Source organism: Camelus dromedarius, chromosome 2 (assembly GCF_036321535.1).
Source record: "Camelus dromedarius isolate mCamDro1 chromosome 2, mCamDro1.pat, whole genome shotgun sequence".
Lineage (NCBI taxonomy): Eukaryota > Metazoa > Chordata > Mammalia > Artiodactyla > Camelidae > Camelus > Camelus dromedarius.
The window spans coordinates 109,999,596-110,023,601 of NC_087437.1; the positions used below are offsets into that span (position 1 = coordinate 109,999,596).

Below are 24,006 nucleotides of genomic sequence, written 5' to 3' on the forward strand. Positions count from 1 at the left end.
AGGAAGAAATTATTGCCATCAACACAACACTACATTTCCTCGACTCTGGAATATAATGTAACTGGTTGTATTTTCACATTGAATACTTTGTGAATAAACTTAGAAAGCGACTGTTTATACTCTAAGAATATGAGAAATCTAGCAACCTTTTTTTAAAACTTTCAGTTTATGTTTAAGCAGAGGAAAAAATATGTTTACCAAAGCAAAAAAAAGAAAAACAGAAGAGAAAACCAAAGTTAAACACAGAAAAAGCAAGAAAGAAAAATGATGGGGTTGGGGCAGAAGGAGAAGGAAAAGAGAAAGAGAGAAAGAAACATTCCTATACCCTGCAGACGAAAAGAGAACTGGAAAATAAAGCCTCTCATTTAAGCAGGAAAGTGCAGGTGCTCTGAAAGTGCTGGAAAGTCTTTTCAAAGCCTGTGCAGTGAAAAACTAGAGACATTCTAAGACAGTAGAAACCCTGGATATTTATACATGCAGAAGATAGAAAGGATAGCATATCAAAATTCATAAAATATATTGATTTTGAAAATTTTAATTATATAAAGTCAGTATGAAAGAGACCATAATTTGAGTGCCCTAGGGGGAAAAAAAGACAATTTCCTGAGACTTCTCTGTGTTGCGCTTTTGATTCCTCCCCTCATTAGACTAGGGTTTCCCTCCTGCCTGAATGGAGGTGGGTCCAGACTGATCTTCCCTGGCACTATTTCAGTTGAACCTTTTTATTTTGGTCACCTTATCTTTACATACATGGCAAGATGTCTTTCAGTTTCTAGCCATCTCTCTCAGTCTCTATGTCTTACCTATTTTTGGTCTCTCCTCATTGGATCAGAGACACCCTGAGTAACTGTGACACTTGGTGTATTAGTTTTCTGTTACTGGAGAACGGGAATGAATGTTGACACAGTGGATCAATCCAGGAAGGCTTCCTTCCAGGTAGAAACCGTGCCTCTGATCCATTGTACAGAAGAAAACTGATGTTATCTCATTCCCCACTCTTGGGAGGAAAGCATCCAACTGCAAAACCAGATGTGGATACATAGGAAGCAGATTAGCATAAATCAGAGGAAAAGCTTTCCTGGTCATGATGCTTTCCAGACCATGCTGGGATATGCATTAACGTATAATAGTCGTAGAATTTCTGACATCGCAGCAGTGCACTGGCTTTGTCTGTAACAACACAATTATAGCACCCATAAATACAATGTGCGGAAAACTATTCAAATGCAATTGCAATTACAGAGAAGATTACTAAGTTACAAAAATGCAAAAGAGGAAATCTAATGCAGGAACTATGACTCCATAGGGTGCCGCACCCATAGCTGAAAGTATATAAATGCCCCCGTTCAGGAGTGACATTCAAACTCAGAATCTTCTCACTGTAACTCAGCCGAACTCACACCTCCTGTCACCATGTCCTACAACTGCTGCTCTGGAACCTTCTCCTCCCGCTCCCTTGGGGGCCACCTGCGCTGCCCAGGCTCCTCCTGTGGCTCTTCCTACCACAGCAACCTGGTCTATACCAGGGACCTGTGCTCTCCCAGCACCTGCCAGCGGGATTCCTCTTTCTACAGTGGCTGTCAGGAGACCAGCTGTGAGCCTATCAGATGCCAGGCATCCTGTGTGGAGTCCAGCCCCTGCCAGCCATCCTGCTGCCCCCAGAGGACCTCCAAGCTCTGCAGTCCCTGCTGGACAACTTACCCTGGGTCTCTGGGCTTTAGGTCCAGCAGCTGCAGCTTCCTGAGCTCTGGATCCAGAAGCTGCTACTCAGTGCGTTGTGGATCCAGTGGCTTCAGACCTCTGGGTTATGGAGTCTGTGGCTTCCCCTCCCTGAGCCGTGGATCCAGATTCTGCCGTCCAACCTGCTTTACCTCCAGCAGCTGCCAGTCATGGTGTTATAGACCAATCTCTAGCTCTGGTTTCTATTATTCAACTTGCTGAGGGTCTAGATCCTTCTGAGTATTGAGATCAAAGTCTCTGCTCAGTACAGCCATCTTTTTCCTTCTCACTACTTACCACTGTTCCTTTATTCTTAAATCACCAGTTTCTTGCATCACCAACTTTTGAGAAACTCTGAACTTCATGAATAACCCAATATTAAGTCCTGATATCTATATCATTGAAGGAATCTATGCTATTGGATTTTCATGGAAGATCAATTGAAGATGAAAATTTTAATCTAATAAATTTTTGTCATCTGGCACCCAAATATATTGTCTATCTTCTTATTATTTGCCTATAGTTTTTTTTTTTTAAGTCAAGATTTTTGGGAGATTTAAATGAAGATGAATATGACTCTGAAACTGGCTTTGGGAACACACATTTTGCTAGATTTGAGGAAACTTTTGTTGTCACTGGATATGCTCCCTACTAAGAGGAATTATTTCCTGGAGGTCGAAAATTTGTATGTCCTATGTTAGTGACACTTGGCTAAGAATGGAGGCATGTATTGATTTCTGCTGAGGAAATCAATAAAGGAAGGAAAACAAAACTAGGAATGCAGGAAACAAGACTAGGATACAGTTTATAAGATGAGATCATATGTAGACCAAAAACATACCTATGTGTTTTGTGGAGATTTTCAGCTAAGAGACAAGATGAGCCTTAAACAGCTCGCAGGGCAGATGTTTTGCCCTCTGTTGGTCGGCGTGAGTGCTGCGATCCCTTCCTGCCATGGCTGCGGCATTCCCGAGCCTTACCTGTAAACTTATGTAAGGAGACCCACAGCGATCTAAGGTAGAGAGGAACTGGGCTAAGGAGGTGTGTGGTGACCTCCTGGTACTTCTCCGAGGCTCAGCCAAAATCAACCAAGAGCCACACACCTGAGCAGTGTTGAACAAACATGTGTAGCCGTTAACCTTAGCCAAGATTCCTCTCTCCCCTAAAGCAGAGCTGAAGTCCAGGACTTGGGTGCATACAGTTTATTTGGCACAAGATCCCAGGGAGCAAGTTTGGGAGACTGTGGGAGATGAAAGAATCAAGGAGGAAAATCTCACACAGGGACATTTTTGGGGATTGATTTTATAGTGGACTATGGGGACTCAGTCCTTCAGGGCCTTTTTAGGGAGGTATAGAATGACAGAATTGCCCACCCCAAGGCAATCAACGGGGATGTGAATGAAAAATACGGCCAGCCATATCAGTAAACAAAGAACGCTGAAGCCATCAAGTCATCAGCCACTGCCGCCACCCCCCAGGGAAGACAAGCCTGCAGCCCGGCCTCTGCAGCCACTCACAATGGTGCACCCTGAGGGCACTCGGAATAAGAAAGGACAGGATACTGGCCCTAGAAGGCTAGGTGCTTGTCAAAGGAATGAATTCAATGAGCTCAAATATTTGCTTCCTCCCATACATAGAAAAGAGCTAAATTCTTCAACTTGAGATACCTGGTTTTCTTTAGTTAACAAGCAATCTTTTAATGTTCTGACTACCTGATCTTTGTTATAAAAACTCCTATATATCCTGGCTGCTCCCCTACCTCTTCGGAGAAGTCCCTCAGAGCCATCTGGGAGGCTGTCATCCCATGCTGAGTCTTCAGAATTTCCACCGAATAAAATATAACTCACAACTTTTAGGTTGTGCATTTATTTCAGTCGACAAGGAGAAGCCCATTTATCCACCAGCTGCCATCTCCCATTGCTGGAATGTTGTCCCAGATGTGTGTTAACTTCCTGGGACCTTATTAATTGTGCAAAGAAAGATTCACTGTGGGCTTCTTTTGTTTTCCTGGTTGTAACCTCTGAGAAACCCCAGGTAGAGAGGAAAAAAATATGCTGAATATGCTCGAGAGGAGAAACTGTCTGTGCGAAGAAGCTTGAAGCCTACAGGAAATTGTTGACCATAGCTGTGCCTGGGGTCATACATAAGAGAATGAGAATGTAAGGGAAGGCACTAGGGGTACTTAATACAACCCTTGCATGTGATGCTCAAACATCCGTGTGGGAAAGAGGAACATTATACCCTATAAACCTTTCCAGACATGAAGGAATGAAAAGTCAACAAGGATTAGAAGCTTGCCAAAGTTTATACATTAAAGATCTAGGAAAATCTCATCTCTTGAATTGATATTTTGTTATTCTTTCCTGATTTTTAAAAAAATAAGCAACTCCTTGTTTAACCAAAGAGCTTTGAGTATTTCTGATGTGAAATAAACTGCTTTATCTGAAAAGACTTTAGCTCTTATTGGATCTAATTTCATTAGCCTCATGAGTAGTATTCATAATAAACAGTAAAAATAAAAATAAAATTTAGAGTTTAGTAGAAGAACACTAAAGAAAAGTGAGCTAATTTCTTTTGAAAACATTTGCATTAATCATAGCACCTAATAACAGACCAAGAGAAATATTTGATTACCTCTCAGGAAGATTTTGCTAGAAGTCCTGAGTGTTATGACAAATCCTATATTATTGATGTTAATTATCATTATTAATGTCACATCATATATTCCCTTCCTCAATAACTGAACAAAAATAGTAAAAAAAAAAAAAAAAAGCAAAAAAAATTCTCTTTCACATTCACACGTACACAAATTCATTACCAGCAACCAAAAAATTGAAGATGATGAGCTTCTTGTTAAAATTTTTAAAAAATTAAAAATAAACAAGAAAATGAAGATGACTAATATAACTTGACAGATTTTTATCTTCCCTTCAAATTCCCCCAACACACTTTGTCGCTCCTGGAAGATTTTCTCTGAAAATTTAAAAAAAAAAAAGGAAAATTGCCAAACTATGACATCTCACTAATCTGTAAACTGCATTTCTATGTTGGTGAGTGAGATTGAAGGAACACAGAGTCAATCAGGATAAAAATCATGGGAAAGTCTCTGAGTTGAGAAAAGTAGTATTATTGGGTGCAAAAGTAACTTAGTATGTAGAGGAAAGATTGATAATTAAGCATGGAAGAATGTGTCGCCTAAACAAGAAATGGAAACAAATTCCCTGGATGTGCTTTGTTATGTAAAATAATATACTAATGGCATAAAATTAACATCACAAAGGCACCAGGATAACAGTGATACAAAAGTGGAAGAATGATTGATGAGGTAAGGAAAACACTGATTGCCAAAATAATTTACTCTGGGTATAAACAAAACAGTTTTAAAACTACAGCTTCTACCTTAATTAGCAGAATATTATAGGATATTTGGACACAGTGATAAGTTATGTGTTTACAGCAATTACAACTGTATTTCTACTCCACAGGAATCTTACTTTATTGTTTTACCAGAATGTTGTCCTTCACCAAAATTTGTATTTTTATTTACTGAGACAACCAATAATTTTGTTAGGCAGTTAGACAGAAATGCTTATTGGTCAAGGGGAGAGGAAGGAGCAGGGAGCAACCCAGAAAATAACAGTGCACCAGCACTCAGGGTAAAGGGCTCCAAAAACTTACTTTCTTTACATGAGGGCCAGCAACGAAGCCGGCTAGAATCTAATGCTGCGGCGGCACAGTAGAGAGAAGGACCCGGCTTAACCTGACCCAATGCGCATTATAATGTAATTAACATTACACTTTGAGCCCCTCCCAAAGATTTCTCTGTATGCATTATGGGTAAGAACATGCATAAAAGAGATGGGCGAGCCTGAGCTCAAGAAATGTGAGCTGTCAATCAGCCTGAGCGCTCAAAGAACGTGAGCTGTCAATAATCAGTCACTAAAATGCCCCCTAAGCCAGGATGCAAGAACAGGAAAAACAAAGGAGCGACACCGTTTTCCTCTCTTGGATTGCCCCCCAACCCCAATTCTCAGGGATGTACGCTATTTTACTACCTTTTTACTTTACTAATAAAATCTTCTGTTTATATCACTCTCTCTGTCTCCCATTAGAAATTCTTTTTTTTCGGGTGACTAAGAACAGAGGTAACTTTTATTCCCCTCCTCCTGGTAATAATTTTATCTTTGATGCTGAACTTTTTAAGGGATTTTATAGTTGACATTGTCAGATAGAGGAGCATGAACTTTCAATAGCTTTACTTGGATTCTTCGGACTGGATGAAGAAATCAACTTACTATTGGAATCAATTCATTTTTCTATTTGAAGCACTTGATAATACTGACATATTACTGGCTTCATTAATCCTTAGTGATGTTTTTCTTCTGCTAATGGAGGATCATATCATTAGCTACCGTTAATTTCTCTTTTTCCTGCACAAGAAAACTTAGGATTTAACATGAGTGAAAATGATTTAGAATAGTTATTTGACCTAAATTAAATGTATGCACCAGAGTGATATATTAACACATCTTTTGCAGCTGCTAATGATAAATAATCATCTTTGGAAGTAATTATCTTACAATTTATCTTTTGGAATAGATACCAATGCTTCTTTAGCAAAACTGTCTCTTTTACTTTTTATGTCATAAGTGATATTTCTGACCCCCACAGTAGATGGGAAATGTCATCAAATTGTTGTACAAGTTATACATCCACCATCAACTTTCTTTAGTAATAGAAATTCAGTATTCATTTTTTTTCATTGAATGTGAGCTTTTGGTTTTATCTCACTGCCCCTAAAAATATTTTTTCTTGCAAAATTTAAAGAAGGTAAGATGTTCCCAAACAATAAAATAAATGATTGTAGATTTAAATGATACAATATGTGGCTAAGCCCCAGTAGCAAAAGCATTTAGATTATTTTTTATATGCTGTGTGCCACCCTCAATTTTATGCCCGTATTTCATGTACACCTTATCACTAATTCTAAATTCCCCTCTACCTCCACCTACTGGTAGCTTGGTGTATATTACTGCTTCTTGCAGGCTGTGAAAAGAGCCATCGCGGTACTGGCTAAATTAGAACAAATGACCTTCCACCAAGATTTGAAGTGTGAACTGTCCTACCACTTGCATGTGAGTGTGATTTGTTTTTCAGTGATCCCTCTGCAATAAGAGTGGTAGTTCTATTTTGTTCAAGAAGGATGAGCAAAGAAAGGATAGGGTACGGCTTGTCTTCTTTCAGATTTAACACTGGTTAGACACTCTGTTCACTGTACGAGTTTCATCCTCCACGAGATGAAAGAGTAGCAAAAGCAAAGTGGAGGTTTTCCTAAACCAGTCCACACTTATGTTAATTCAATTATTCATTACAAGTAAAAATCTAAGACGATTACCAAATGGACTGGACGCTGAGACAAATGGAATAAACCAAGACATATGGTTACCCTGCGGGGAAGAATCTAGGTCATCTGTATCTTTAGTAACGTTGTCCTTGACTTAATGGTTAAAAGTTTGTAGTATAACTGCTGATTCAAGGGTTATCAGCTGCCTAAATATTTAGTTGAATCTTGTAACAAGAAAATATTTGCACTATTTTTTAGTTTATTTTCTTTTTTTCCCCCCTAAACTATTGCTGTCAACAGAACAACTGAAAAAATAGGAGCAATTGGAACTTCATCAAATGTATGCAACAAATTATATGGAAAATATTGGGCCTACTTGCTAATAAGTGTTGGAGAGTGTTAGATATTTCATTTATAAATCAATTAGAAATTTAATTTGATTTCTTATATGACAGTAAACCTGAAGGAGCTGGAATTCTCACCAAATCTAACTCTCTAATTTCTTACTGAATATCCTCATTCCAAATTCTCAAATATTTTAGGATATATTTTATGGGTAATCTTCCTTTAAGTTTCTTTAAGTTTGATTACAAACTTACGTGATGTAATCAATTTAATATATCTTACAATTTATAATTATTTTATATAAACATATTCTAATTTCCAATTCCCTACAGAACAAAAGACCATAGTTAAAATTTATTTTTAGCTTTTATCATATGAAGGTATTAACAGATGGAGTAAACATGAAAGATGAAATAATTTCTTCCAAACCTAAATGACACCAAAGAATTTTACTTTTTAAATAATTTTTTTCCAGTGATGAATACAAGATATGGAAATATCTAGCCAGATATTTAGAAGTCATTTTGAAGACACAGAGAAAACAAAATGATATTAAAGCAAATATGTGGATGTCATATAACATATTTTTATTTAAACTTACATTTTTTTCTACTAGTAAAATTTGAAATAGAGGCATTAGGGGAAATAAGTAGGAGAAAGAAATAGGAAATAAATGTGCTTCAATATCACATATCTGTGTAAATACAAGGAAGAAGTTTTGGCATCTTTCTTTACTGATTGCATTTCCAGTTACTGGTATTCAAATTATTCCCAATCCATAGTAGATAACAGTAGAAGTCAAATTTGTAAGCTAACGGTAGGACAGGAGACCAATAGATAGTATAGATCTTGATATAGGAGATATTGCATCAAATTTCTAGATATAGTAGGTGTTGCGTTCAAGCATAAGATTAGTAGAAGCCAGATCTAAAGGTTGGTTGGAAAGAAGCAGACTGGCAGCTCCTAGAAGAGAAGTAGGTTGGACTGTCAAAGCTAGATCTACATCTTACAGATGAGAAAGCCCTGGGGCCACAACCCACTGATTGGAAACCACTGGATCCAAAGCCCAGAGATGGGAAGCCACAACCAAAAGATTGAAAACCTCTGGAGCCAAAGCCCAGAGACCCAGAGTAAGTCGTCTGGCAGGGACGGGAGAGCGTGGAGGTCCTCCGGCGGTAGCAGGATGACTGGCAGGGACTGGACTCCACCTGGAACGCCTGGCCCCTGATAGGCTCAGAGCAGATCTCCTGACAGCCGCTGTGGAGAGAGGAGACCTGCTGGCAGGTGCTCGGAGAGCAGAGGTCCGTGGTGTAGACCAGGTTGCTGGGGTAGGAAGAGCCACAGGAGGAGCCTGGGTAGCGCAACTGTCCCCTAAAGGAGCGAGAGGAGAAGTTTCCAGAGCAGCAGTTGTAGGACATGGTGACAGGAGGTGTGAGTTCAGCTGAGTTACAGTGAGAAGAATCTGAGTTTGAATGTCACTTCTTGGACTGGGATGTTTATATACTCTTTCACTGGGGATGTCATCCCCGTGGCTCATAAAAACAAGTTATCTTCCTCTTTTTAATTGAATTGAAGAGAGCAGCATAGTTATGCATACTTAGTTTCTGTGGTTTTATAACTGGAAGGTGCAGTCATGTTTGTGCCTTGGAATTCAGGTAATAGTGTTGAATCTTCAAAGCTGTTAGTCATCTTTCTCTACCAGAGGTCACCGAGCAGATCACTCAGAGAGCTACATTAAAGGTAGACAATGTCTGGGCTGAGGGAAGCTGGCTTAATTAAAAATAATTGATATCTCTTTCACAATCTGTCTCAAAATTATTGCCACCTGGATAGCAAACTTGCTAACTCACTGATCTACTCATCGTCATTTCTTTTAAACAAAAAACATGCATTGATTGTTACCAAGAAGTGGCAACTTTACCTAATGGATAGAGCTATCAGGAAGCAACAATGGTAACATGCAAGATGCTTGAGGATTTCTTAAATCAGATCTCAATTTTAAGGGCTTTAATGAAATAGTAACTGAGAGATTCCTTTATTTTCTGATGCTCCTGCTTAAAACCGTGTGCAAACTAAGAGTCAGTCTTAGCTTTTCTCTCCCTTGTATGTATGTGTTTATTGTGGAATGAGTTAAATATTATAAATTGCTTTATGTTATTTTGGAATGTAAGAGGTTATTCATCTAAGATTCTAGGGAAAAACATGAAAAATAAGAACAAAACGTATGGCAAAAATGCCCAGTGTATTTCTCTCTTTAATCAGAGGCAAAGTTTACTACTAAAAGAATTTTCCAGAATCTGGAAAATGCCTTTGTTCTAAAGAAAGTTTATGAAGTAATTGCCTTGAGTTTTTGGACCAAAAGAACCACCTTAAGGAGATTATTCATTTGCCTCAGAAAGCAAGATACATCGCTTTGACTTTAATTGTTTTCAAGTGTTTCTGACAAATATTACAATATTTTAAAACTAAAGGTAATTTTGGGTTGTATTATTCCACCTCTTGGTGGTGAGGTAATGAAGATTGACACCTTGAAGAAGAGGAGAGATTGAGAAGGTTTATCTCTCTGTGGCTTCTGTGCTGTTTGATTTATTCATTTCATAGAAAAACATTTCCCTTCCACTTCTGAACAAATGCATTTGGGTGCAAAAGCCTCCATTTTGTGGAGAAAAGAATGTTCAAAATTACTTAATATCTGATTTCATAGAATAGTCTTCCACAGAAATAGCTTATATAAGAGTGGATGACTAGTTAGGCAAACACATTCAATTTAGATGAGTTAAATATTTATATTGGCAAATATGAACTACTGTATATAAAAATAGATAAAAATAAATTTCTTCTGTATACCACAGGGAACTATAATTTAATATATTGTAATAATCTTTAATGAAAAAGAATATGAAAATGAATATATGTGTGTGTATGTATGACTGGGACATTATGCTGAACACCAGAAACTGACACATTGTAACTGACTATACTTCAATAAAAAAGTAAAAAATAAAAATAAACATGTTAGACACTCATTTAACATCTCTACCAATTAGGGATTGTGAGTGGGTTATTTTGTCTATAAGGTCTACAAGATTCAGGAGATGGAACAGATATTGAGATATTGCTTGTTTTCTGTTCTACATTATGCTCCTAAACTTGGAACAAAATAAGTGTCCCCCCTCGAGACTACAAAATATTCTTCAGAGCTTTTAAACACAACAGAATCCTCACTTTGCTACCCGTTCAATAGAAGGCCTTGAAGGACAGGATGAATGAAACACCAGACTCGTGGGTACAATTATGCTTCACCTACAGTCATCTCCCCAAGCCAGATGAATGAGAAATGACATTTTTGCTTCATGAACAATTGCTTTGAAAAACTAATGAAATTCATTTAAAAGTCTGCATTCATAAAAAGGGTCTTTGAAGGTTAATGTATTTCATTTTGGCTGGAGCCTAATGAAGCATTCTTATTCAAATGGGCACATGCTGTTACAGCCACCGCTGGAGTATATAAGTGTTGAGTGTAGGAGGTAACGTTCACACTCACAACATCCGCCTGCAACTCAGCTGAACTGAGAACTCCTGACAGCATGTCTTTCAACCGCAGATTTGGAAACTCCTCCTCCCGCTCTCTCGGAGGTTACCTGGGGTGCCCAGTTTCTCCCTATAGTTCTTTCTACCCCAACATGTTCCAGCTGGGCTCCTCTCTCCCAGGTGGCTCTCGGGAGACCATCTTTGAGCCCACCAGCTACCAGAATCCCTTTACCGTGACTAGATCCTGCCGGACGTCCCGCTTCCGCCCAGAGAACTTTATCTTCCGCGGTCCCTGCCAAACAAATTGCACCGGATCTCTAGGATTTGGAAATACCAGCTTTGGGTCTTTCGGTTATAGAAATCCTGCATTCCAGTCTCTGGGCTGTGGATACAACTTCTGCTGACCAACTTACTTTTCTTCCATGAGTTTCCACTCATCACGTTACCAACTAGCCTTTAGCTCTCGCTCTTCTTAGATCAACTTACTGAATATCTCCCATGACCTCATGGTTATGTCCACACTTTGTGAAACTTTTTAACACTCAGCCTCCTCAACATTTATGATTACTGACCGTCTTCATCACCAAGACTCACCATCACAGTCCTCCTGGAAGTATATGATTCACCATGGACAGAGTGGCCTGTGACCTTTTCTAAATCAGACATATGAGATATACCTTGACCTCATTCCTATGCCAATGCTCAAAATCACTTCTGTTACTATTTAAGATTCCTCTCCTATTTTTCTCCTAAGATTCTTTCACTTAACTGTATTTCAAATGGATATGGCATTTAAAATAAACTTATTTATTTAGCATAAATTATGGTATTCCATTTTCTTTTATTCACATGGTACATTTAGTGACTGCATCCAATACCTTCAACTGTCTTAATTTGGTAAACATTTTGTTGTTGTTGTTTTCTTTGTTTCATTTATATTTTGCTGGGTAGAAAAGGGAAGTTTAGAGAATCCAAATAGATGGCATATCTCATGTCTTAAGAGATTTATAGCCCCTCCTAGGTGAATTTGTTTATTATTGCTTTAGAAAATTTTGTTTTTAGGTGGGTATTCATTGAAAAATGTTTACTGAGTTCTGATTATAGACCAGACATTGTGCTGAGTAAAGACATAAATTCCTTGCCTTCATGGAGTTCACACACACACACACACACAATTTTAACTCACTGTCATGTAGCAAGTGTAATAATGGTGATAAAAACGATTCAATGGGAACACAAAGAACAAGGGCTTCAAAAAAGAGTTAAGGATACCACTTGAAACTTATTGACAATAGTAGGAGTGAATTACCACTTCATATAAAAAAGTAATCTTGCTGATCTAATGTGTTACTTGCAGTCCTTTGAGAAATAGCTGCCAACTAGGATATAACATGAAAGATATTTGTTGGGGAAAATACCTGTCAGTGAAAATGGTGAGGTAGCTGGAGAATTATGGGAGAGCCATCAGACAACGATGCAGGTCTGAACTCAGTGAAGGAGAGAGGGAGGGAAGGAAGGAAGGAAGGAAGGAATGAGGGAAAGAGGGAAAGAAGGTTGGTTGTGTTAGAATAATCTTCAGGGACGTTCCAAGACAGTTTTGGTAAGTCACCCATTGAAGGAGTCCCTCGTGTCATGAAGACAGACCTGCCTGAGTATCAGTCACTGACAAGGCACAACATGACCTTGGCATAAATGTGATGGTAGCTTGAAAGACTGGGAGCTGCAGCCCTGTCCTTTATGTTCCCTGCAGAGGGAGATTTGAGAGCTACATTTTCATAGCTTCCATGCTCATGAAATATATTCTGATTTCAAGTAAGCTGATATACTGATAAATAGTGAAATAATAAATGAAAATAGACTTTTCCGTGAATTAAGGTCAATATACTTTATTTTACTTTCATTGATCAAGAAACAAATTGTTGTATCAGACTCACTCAGTGAAAGTCTAACCTTACAACTGAACGTGAGAAAGAATCGAGAACTATTGGGTAGCCATCTTTGATTTTAAGTGTAACGGATGTATTGGACCCACGAGGGCAAAATTAGGAAGTTGCATCACTTTTCTCCTGCTACTGAACTTCACAGTTGACCTGAAGGTTCTTACTTCCCTGAATTTCTGAGCAATACCATGGGCAAGATCTATGATCACACTAAGATACTAAGAGACATTTTCATTTCATATTAGGAGTTAAGTCCAACCCAGTATAAATTAAAAACCAGTCATCTAGCCATACTAAAGTTTCTTCCTTTTCCCTCTGTTCAAGGCTGGTCATGTTATTCCATAGGTCACCGGTGGCTTAGAGGGGCCTGATCATTTTATTTACCCTCCTTGTGTTCCATCAATGTTCTGCTCCTGGCTTCTTCTATTCAAATCAAAGAGAACCAGGGTTGGGAGGAAAGAGAATGATGACTGGGGCCACCTGTCTCATCTGACAGCTTTAGACCACCTGAGTCAACATGAATTGGTTGTTTCAGGAGACGTTTCCTGGGAAAAGGTGAGATTAAAGCAATAAATCATTTCACTGTATGCTTCGGGAAACTCCTATAGATTAACTTATTGGATATAATAGTCTGCAGACCTGAAAAACACCTCCCTAATTAAGCAACGGTTAACTTATCCAGAGGCTCCATGTCAGTACCCTCTCTTTGCTTTGCCCATTGATTCTAAACTATCAGGTAATAAATTTGCGCAGTCCCAATCAATTGTATGACTTGAAGCCATTTGACCTCAGGACCTCACTTCTAACACCTGATTTTTGGAGACACAGCTAAATCTTTGGATGCAGTGGTACTTCCCCTCAATGCTGGAAGTTTGGATATCCTTCATTTTGCTTCATTAACAGATTGTCTGGTGATATTCTGAGGTGTTTAAAAGGCACATAGAAAGTCTTTTCACTGAGCTAGTCATAAGTGCTACCAGTGGTTCTTTGCTGATGAGTATCCTCTCTTATCACCCATGTCTGAATACTGGCTCTTTTCTGGTGGAAATGGAGGTATGTTTTCCAGAAACTACCTTCTTACCTCTCTGGCTCACTTCCTGGGACCATCTACCCTGAACCATTGCCCTGACAGCACACACTTTTAGAACCTCTCCTTAGCTCCTCACCCTCAGTGTCGCCCACCACTTAGCCCTGTATCCTACCCAGCTCTCTTTAGCTGGCATCTATCTGCTCTGGAGATGACTCTCTTAGCCCAGAGGACACACACACACCCTACACTATTCATGGAAGCAGAGTCTGAAAGAATGCTTCAGAGGGACAGAATTTCTTGTTTCTGAGAAATCTCTGTTTTTGGTCTTAAGGTCTTAATTTACTGAATAAGCCCCTCCAACATTCTTTTTTTTAACATTTTTTTATTGAGTTATAGTCATTTTACAATGTTGTGTCAAACTCCAGTCTAGAGCACAATTTTTCAGTTATACATGAACATATATATATTCATTGTCACTTTTTATTTCACTGTGAGCTACCACAGGGTCTTGTATATATTTCCCTGTGCTATAATGTATAATCTTGTTTATCTATTCTACATATGCCTGTCAGTATCTACAAATTTTGAACTCCCTATCTATCCCTTCCCCCTACCCTTGGCAACCACAAGTTTGTATTCTGTGTCTATGACTCTGTTTCTGTTTTGTATTTGTGTTCTTTTTTTTTTTTTTTGATTCCACATATGAGTGATCTCATATGGTATTTTTTTTTCTCTTTCTGGCTTACTTCACTTAGAATGACATTCTCCAGAAACATCCATGTTGCTGAAAATGGCATTATGTTGTCAGTTTTTATGGTTGAATAATATTCCATTGTATAAATATACCTCATCTTTTTGTTAACTTTTTTTTTTATTGAGTTATAGTCATTTTACAATGTTGTGTCAAATTCCAGTCTAGAGCACAATTTTTCAATTATACATGAACATACATATATTCATTGTCACATTTTTTTTCACTGTGAGCTACCATATCTTGTATATATTTCCCTGTGCTATACAGTATAATCTTGTTTATCTATTCTACGTTTTGAAATCCCAGTCTATCCCTTCCCACCCTCTGCACCCTTGGCAACCACACGTTTGTATTCTACATCTATGAGTCTGTTTCTGTTTTGTATTTATATTTTGTTTGTTTGTTTTTTAGATTCCACATATGAGCGATCTCATATGGTATTTTTCTTTCTCTTTCTGGCTTACTTCACTTAGAATGACATTCTCCAGGAACATCCATGTTGCTGCAAATGGTGTTATGTTGTCAGTTTTTATGGCTGAGTAGTATTCCATTGTATAAATATACCACTTCTTCTTTATCCAGTCATCCATTGATGGACATTTAGGCTGTTTCCATGTCTTGGCTATTGTAAATAGTTCTGCTATGAACATTGGGTGCAGGTGTCATCCTGAAGTAGGGTTCCTTCTGGATATATGCCCAGGAGCAGGACTCCTGGGTCATATGGTAAGTCTTTTGAGGAATCTCCATACTGTTTTCCACAGTGGCTGCACCAAACTGCATTCCTACCAGCAGTGTAAGAGGGTTCCCTTTTCTCCACAGCCTCTCCAGCATTTGTCATTTGTGGACTTTTGAATGATGGCCATTCTGACTGGTGTGAGGTGATAACCTCATTGTAGTTTTGATTTGCATTTCTCTGATAATTAGTGATATTGAGCATTTTTTCATGTGCCTATTGATCATTTGTATGTCTTCCTTGGAGAACTGCTTGTTTAGGTCTTCTGCCCATTTTTGGATTGGGTTGTTTGTTTTTTTCTCATTAAGTCAAATGAGCTGCTTGTATATTCTGGAGATCAAGCCTTCATCGGTTTCATCATTTGCAAAAATTTTCTCCCATTCCGTAGGTTGTCGTTTTGTTTTACTTATGGCTTCCTTTGCTGAGCAGAAGCTTGTAAGTTTAATTAGGTCCCATTTGTTTATTCTTGAGAGCAATCTCCTTTACTTAAAGTCAACTGACTGTAAACAACATCTACAAAATGCCTTTACAACAACAGCAAGACTAGTATTTGACCAAACAGCTGGGCACCATAGCCTAGCCAAGCTGACACAGAAAATTAACCATCACAGGCTCCATTGTTCTCGAAATTCTGGGCTGATAGTTTCTATTTCATTAAAAAATATGCTATACTTTAAATTACTGCACAAGACTTAAAGCAGGAGTAAATTAAAATTTTACATATAGTAATCTTCCTCTCAGGTTGTTAAATTATTCTCTTACTTTTTTATGATGGTTTTCTCAGATTCTTATGTCCAATTCATAAGAGAGATTTCTAGCACAATTTCACAACTGCTCACTGGAATAACTAAAACTCTTAATGAAATGTCTGTGTATTCTTTTCTGCCTACAAGCCATCTGTACTCTTTAGCACAATTGTGCTAAGAACACAACTCTGTTCCCAGCTGTGCACAAGAGACTTATTAGAGCAGAGGGCGATGTTCAGAGAATTTATTTCCAAGATCATTTTTAATCGATTTGTCCATCTTATGCTATTTCTGTCATCACATTTCTCATGTTGGCTTTATTCCTTTGCCTTTGTCATGCTCCCCCATTGTTTGCCATGCCCTTCTTTTATCATTTGCTACCTTTCTGCTTTGTTTTCTGTGCTTTGTGCAAGTGTTCATTCTCCATGGTTTCCATAACTCCTGGCACTGTCAACATTTGAGTTGCACGCTACTTTGTCAGGATAGAGCTGTGTTGTGCATTGTATGGTGGTTAGTAGCCTCCCTGGTTTCTTCCACTAGGTGCCAGTAGCACTAACGCCCCTCCTCCACCCTGGCTGTGACACTCAAATAGGTCTTCAGATATTGCCAAATGCTGTCTGGAAGTAAAATTATTCCCTGTCTAGAGCCACTTATTTAGATGGGTATCCAGAAAATGAGCCCTTTGGTATAGTTCTTAACTGTGAACACTGGAACTAAAACATTCGGGATAGGGATAGGATGGTAAAAATGCAACGGTATATTACTCCGTGCCTGAATGAGGTGTTGCAAATGATGACTGCCCAATAAATGTATTTGTACTGCATAAATCCAAAATAATGTTGAACTACTTACTTGGCAAATATTATTCCACCGTTTCATATAAATGTAGTAATTATTATTATGTTTAGAATTAAAATGACCTGTTCAACTGCAACTAGAGAAAAGATAATGGCATTTTTGTGACAAGCGTCTCGGTTCTAGAATGTCTAAGTTGTCTGTTGGGATCACACCTACTCTGACCGTCCTGGACCAAGAAGTAAGAGTAAGACTTAGATAATCTTCTCACTATATTTCAAATAATCAAGACCAATGGAGACCAATTGTTGTTTATAGACTCTGCTTTACTATCTCGTGGGCATTGTGAGAGCTTTCTTTAATTTGTCTGACTCATTCTATGTACTCCACAAAAAAGACTTCCACTCTTCTAGTATCTGCCAGCAATGATGAAGCTGACCATAAACCACACTTTCTTTCATTTTGAGGCTTTGAATCTGACATTACAGGTTTTGCTCTCTAAGTCTCAACCATCTCAATTCAATTCATCATATGGGTACTTTACTATGAACTTCTTCAGCTGTATCTACCAAATATTTCACACTAACAAGCATCTACTCAGAGATTCATATTTCAAATACAAGAAAACAAGGTCATTTAAACAATTATATATTTGTTCTTGCTGTATGCTAGGGTTTATGCTAGGCTCTGGAGAATACAAGTTTAAGTAATAATGTAATGGAACTGATATACAGCTATCAACAATACTGTCAACTAACTATAATGTTAATTAGACTGATATAATCTCACAAGACAAGAAATGAAGTTTGGAGGATGTTTCCCAGAAAAAAGTAAAGCTCAGGTTAGGACATAGAAGATCATACATCTGAACAGGCAGAGTCACAGGAAAGGAAATAAGAAAGTGAAATATGCAAAGAGCATGTCTAAGGATTCTCCCTTGCCCTTCACATGTGGAAGAAATCTTGAGCTTGAACTAGAAAGGTTATGGGATACCATGGATGTCATGCTCACAAATTTAGACTGTAATATATAAGAAACTGGAGATCAATAGAAATTTCTGAGGAGTAATTTTAGTATTTCATTCTGTCACCTAAATTTAATGCACATTCTTGGGGACAGATTTCTAAATGAGAACTTTCATTTGCTTGTTTTAGTCAATACTTATTTTCCAATAATATTTGCAATTCACTTTTTTTCCCCCATGTTTTATCATTTGGAATGATTCTGGCCAGAAAGGTATTAGAAATATTTTGTAGTTTGTGGGCAATATCTTATTTTTTAACTCTTATCAACTTGCCTGAAAGGAAGCCCTGAGACAAGAATTGTATCTTCTACATAATTTGTTACTTTCAGAGTATCATTTAATAAAATGTTAGCAATTGATTCACTCTGCTTTCAAGGGAGCACAGCACTTTAGATATAAATTATTTATTAAATGTAAAAAACTACCTTGATATCTTCTATCCGTCAGAAGTTGTCCTGATTGACAAAAATCTCTATTTAGCATTTTCCTGTGTTCCTGACTCATATCTCATTGTGTTGCGCACAGGTCATGTTTCCTCATGGACAGAGGAAAACTTTGGAGACAAAGCAGTTCTCTGAAAGGAGCTGAGTGTTCCAGCTCAGAAGCAGCAGGTCATTCTGATTAATGACCATTTCAAGCATGTTTGTGTGGAAAGGGATAAAAGGCATTTTGAAGAATGTCTCTCCAATAAAACCAAAATATATTGTTAGGCTTTTATTGTTGGCTGAAAAATCACAACAGTAAAAACAAGTTTCATTGTAGACAAAAATAAAATTTAGCTATGAAAATTAAAATCATTAATTTATTGATTTTATATTACTTTTAAAAGTAGTAGTCTAAATTTGGTGGGCTTTCATTTTTAACATGTTGTAACAGTATACTCTTACAATCCATAAACACAAAGAGTTGGACTCAGTTTTTTTTTCTTTTTGTTTTGTTTTTTAATATATCTGAGGTACAGAGAAGTTAATTTGTCCAAGATCAGCTAGTCAGTAGTGTATTTTAAACTCAGTTTTACTTTTAAAATTCTGCTTTTTAAACCATATCATCCTATGCAAGAAGCAAAAATTAATTAATTAACTAATTAATTAATTTGTTAATTAATTTTTAAAAAGCACTCATCTTGATGGTGGTGAGCAATCTCTCGGGTAATAAAGTATCTACTTTTCTTACTAATATTATCTAAGCATTTGATATCAAGGAAATATTGATCATTACGTCTTCAAAGATCTGAATAATGTGGCATTTAGTTATCAGGAATATATGCCATTAATAAATTACACTTATACAAATTTATTTTATAAATCCTAGAACAAGGTTAAATGAATGCTGAAAAATATTCTCAATGGATACAGCAGAATGCATGATGAAGTATCTAAGAATTTTTATTTGAGCAAGTGGAGCAAAAATTGAGAAATGATGATATGAAAGCAATAGTGTCTAGAAACTGGACAGTATTGCAAGCAAAGAGGCCCTCCTTAACGTCTGACGCCTCTACGCAAAGACGAGTGTTCCGGCCGAAGACCCAAACGAGGAGCGGACTTTCTGACATAGGACACAGTGAAGTCTCAGTAAACCCAATCGGCTACCACAGTCTCATAACTACTAAATTAGACATTTCTACTATGAGACTGACTTAAGTAATTGGATTTTACGTAATGATAGAAGGAAAAATAAAAAGCATCAACAAGAAAATTGAGATTATGAAACATTTTTGCTTTGTTCTTTGATATGTTGTCCTCAGAATATTTTTGCTGCTGCTTAAAACAGCGCAGTGCAGGTCTGTAAAGATAAATTCTAAATTGCTTAAGCTCATAGTACCAGGCTCCTGTGAAGCAGTGGTCAATTGACTGCAGATTCATTCCAGCCCCTTAAAAATCATGAAATAGGCCAATTTTGTACAAATTCTATTATAAGGAATTGGGATTTTTTTTTTTAGTTTGTCCATTGTTCCTTTCAACCCCCAAAGATGTCTTATATGTAATAGGTACACATAGCTATTCATTACTTGCCTGGATTTCTTATTCTGTTGCATAAACAACCATATATATACATATATTGTTTTATTTGATATATAAAATGAGCTCTATTAAGAATAAAAATATTTTTCTTTTTTAAAGGTGTTTTCTGAAACAATAACACTAAGGAGCCAGAGAGATACAGAGAGAAAGAATATTTTTATTGAGAGACTGAAATCCTGCATATCCTCTGAGCTGAGTTAGGGTGGAAGGATGACTTAACATCCCTTCTCTCCATGTCCACATACTCTTCTTGAGAAATCTACTTAACCTGGATTTTCCTTTTTTTGATAGAAAAATTCTTTGAACACGTTTTTTCCTTTTAAACTTAGTTACCAGGGTCACGCTTTCCTGGCGTACCAGCTGGTGATCCTTGGTGACTTACCTCCTCACCTCAATTTCTTCATTTTTATAATTGGATAAAATTATGTCTTTGGCAGGATTAGACTAGGAATTCAAGGAGACATTATATAACAAACACCTGTCACCTAGTGGAAGGCAGCTGACCAATGTTAGGTCCTTCCTACTATTATTTTTACTGGTTTTATTTACATGTTCTAAAACATGGAGATTTCGTCAACAAATACTCAACTCACACTTACATATCAACTGTGTGACCGTCACTGTCCTGGCCACAAAGATAAAGTGACATAGTTCTTACTCTCAAACAAGTTACATGGCAGTTAAAAAAAAAAAAAAAAAGATAATGGAAAGAAAGAAAATCTCCATGTGTTTTTAAGCCCATTAGAAACAATAGACTATATCTAACTCAAGAAGAAAATTGTTTTCAAGTGCTGTAAGGTTAAAATGGACACTTTGCATAGGAATTTCACTATGTCTCTTTCTATGTCGTAAGTCTAGCACTGCGTCCGGAACAGCTCTACCAGCAGAATGTTCACACCATCCCTGATGGAAAGGCAGTGGGAACCAGGAAATGTTTTTGTAAGAGCAGAGGATTTCAAATACGGGTGACCCTTACTGATACTGAGAAACACATTTTACTTTGGAATCTATTTCTCCTTCTTTCTGTGTGTGTGTGTGTGTGTGTGTGTTATTCTTTCTCAAGAATGAAACTTTCAGGAAAAAAAAAAATGTGTGAGATAATGCTGAACTTCTCTATTCCATCCCATCCCATCCCATTTTCCTCTATTCTTTCTCACTGAAAGGAGTACTGGTCACCAGCAATAAATAGATCCTCTGACCCACTAATAATACAAAACTTGTATACTGAAAATTTTTGCTATGGAGATGATCCACATGGGAGTTATTGAAGCAGCTAATTCTATGTCTTCCTGCTTGACCTTATCTCAAACATTTTCCATTCTTTTATACAATGGCCCACTGTCTCTCTCAGTAAGCTGAAACAAAATTCCTGTAAAACTACAGTTCTACCATGGATCACTAGATTTCTGTGGAAGAAATCTTAGATTTCTGGATACTGCCAGATGAAATGATAAACCTTAGAATGAAAGATAATTTAGAACAAAATCAGAGTTGCTATTCCAAAAGGGATAAATAACAATTAGGAAAGTATATTGATGAAAATTGAAATCAATTAAACATGACTCACATATAGCTCTGCTTATATTAGTAACCCAAGAAGAATATTAATCAAGTAGATATTCAAGTTTGAATTATTTCAAGTAAAACTCTTAACAAAGTTTAATGTTCTTTAATGTTCATATAGTGTTTTACAGTTTATATGTCCTTCAATACACATGCATGACATTATGAACACCATCAGTTGTATTACAGAAGATACAGGTGGCTACTTCTTTCACAAAGATACAAATGTTAAAAAAAAAAAAGATACTGCATTACAATGTCCTTATAATGGAGAATTTGCAGGTTGCTAATACGCAAGACTAGAAGAACCCCAACAAAAGGACCAGCACATTAACTGGTAAGTTCCACAAATTCAGCCATGGGTCCTGGACCTTCATGCATCAGTCCAAGGTGACTAGTTTCTCCACGTGGTGAGGTATCACAAGTGATCCTAACTTCAAGATGGAAACCCAGGGGACCTTCTGCTCAGACTGTAGAATCTACTTCAATAATCCCATTCTCGGGTATAAGTTCTTTGTCAAGGATGGGACAGGGAGAAAGTCTTGGCTGGAAATGCAGGCCCTGAACACAGCACTGGTAGACGACAGCGTCACAGAAAGAATCGCAGCAGGCTTTGTGGATCTGGGAACTATCTTAAAAGGCACGAGAAGAGAATGAGGTGGCTTGGATAGGAAGACAGAGGGAGAGATGTTAAAGGGAGCCCCGAAGACCTGACTGAAGTTTCCAGAAAACAGAAGATAATGGTTCTGATGGATTTGTTTTTAAGGGATGGTCTGATAGTTTTTCACCAAGTATTCTAACCCTTTCTGCCTTACTAATGAGTGGGATATCTACCCATGACGATGTGGGTGAAATCTACCACCTTAGTGAAACTGCAGGCAGAAATAATGTCATGTTTAGTTAAATTCCCTGGTAGATGGGAGTGAGGAAGACCTACTTCTATGTTATAATTCATAAAATACCTCATTTTTAGAAAAATTTTTTAAAATAATTATTTAACCTAATTTTAGGCCCTAATTCTCAAAACACTGAATTAGAGTGTTTGCTGTGACTCAGCCTCTAGAGCAACCTGAGGTAACTGGGTGCCTAAAAAGTCAGCCTTTAAAAATAGTCTGATAATACAGTTTTATCAGACAAAAAATTGTAATTTAAACTAATTTCCATCCACCTTTCTTGGAAGCCTTTTAAAAATATCACATGTCCTCAAAGGAACTTTGGGAAACCAAAGAATTAAAAAGTAACACCTCTCACCATAAAGATACTTAGAATCCAATTAAGGAAATATACACGCAAGCAGAACCCTAAAGCAAGCGAGTCAGAAGGGGCTTCTACGTCACTCAGCCAGTCGACATCCTTTGAGCCAGTATTTGTCAAGTACATGATGAGTACAGAGTGGTGAGCAAGATAGAGAAGATTCCTGACCTCAGAGAGCTTCCCTTCTACTGACGTTACCATGTCAAGTCACTGGACTGGTAATAATCCAAAGTGTGCAAGCCAATGCTGACTTTAGCATATAGTCCGACTCAGATAATTGTTATTTCCTAGGCAAAGTAATATTATATCTCTGGCTGCTTCTTACCTCTTGTTTTGCCCTGACCCCTTTCCATCACCCTGTCACATGTTAACTAAAAACAAAAAGAGATCTTTAAAAATAAATAGTTTCATAACTGAAAGTGAAGAGTCTGGGGAAGTCTTGTTTTCTCATTCATACAAATATATAGCTGTACGGCACAGACCACACAGGTAATCCAGGTGAGAACCAGGTACATGCTTTACAAGGATCTGCTTTGTTCAGTGCTGTACCCTCAGTGCCTATAAACCGCCTGGTTCGAGTCGGTGCTCCTTGAGTATTTGATGAATGCATATAGGAATGAATGAATAAATGAGTGGATAAAGATTTGGCATACTTCAGAAAGTTTCCTGATTTGCAGTTTACATTGAGAGGACTTGTTGAGCCAGACACTCTGCTAAATGCATGTAATATCTAGCTTAGTCATCATAACCATCCAATAAGGCAAATCATAACAGAAAACTCATTTTGCTGACACATTAGCTGGCTTTATCTTAATGAGATTATTTGCCCAAGATCACAGAACAAAATTAGGTTTTGAATTCAGACCCATCAGCCACCAGTGTGTATTTTTTTTAACTTTATTGGGGTATAATTAATGAAATTGTAGATATATATATATTTGAAGTGTACCAGGTGATGATTTAACATACATACACTCTGTAAAATGATTACTGCATTCAGGCTAATTAATACCTCTGTTACATCACAGAGTTATATTTTTTATTTTTCTTTGTGGTGAGAACACTTAAGGTCTCTCTTTTAGCAAATTTCAAGTACACAGCACAGTATCATTATTTATACCAGTCATCATGCACTGCATTAGATCCCCAGAGTTTATGCATCTTATAAATGAAAGCTTGTCCCTTCTGACCAGTATCCCTCATCTCC

The 24,006-nt window shown here is 37.5% G+C and overlaps 3 protein-coding genes across 3 annotated transcripts; 2 read left to right on the top strand and 1 right to left on the bottom strand.

Moving 5' to 3' along the window:
* The first annotated feature begins 1,345 nt into the window (after positions 1 to 1,345).
* Positions 1,346 to 2,001, top strand: LOC105086838 (keratin-associated protein 13-1-like). The gene has a single exon (XM_010977420.3). The coding sequence runs from the start codon at positions 1,414 to 1,416 to the stop codon at positions 1,939 to 1,941; it is 528 nt and encodes a 175-aa protein (XP_010975722.2). The 5' UTR covers positions 1,346 to 1,413; the 3' UTR covers positions 1,942 to 2,001.
* A 5,973-nt stretch (positions 2,002 to 7,974) lies between these two features.
* LOC105086784 (keratin-associated protein 13-1-like) lies at positions 7,975 to 8,890 on the bottom strand. The gene has a single exon (XM_010977363.3). It carries the CDS (start codon positions 8,824 to 8,826, stop codon positions 8,320 to 8,322), a length of 507 nt encoding a protein of 168 aa, XP_010975665.1. The 5' UTR covers positions 8,827 to 8,890; the 3' UTR covers positions 7,975 to 8,319.
* Positions 8,891 to 10,995: 2,105 nt separating this feature from the next.
* LOC105086783 (keratin-associated protein 15-1-like) lies at positions 10,996 to 11,343 on the top strand. The gene has a single exon (XM_010977362.3). The coding sequence runs from the start codon at positions 10,996 to 10,998 to the stop codon at positions 11,341 to 11,343; it is 348 nt and encodes a 115-aa protein (XP_010975664.1).
* The last annotated feature ends 12,663 nt before the right edge of the window (positions 11,344 to 24,006 follow it).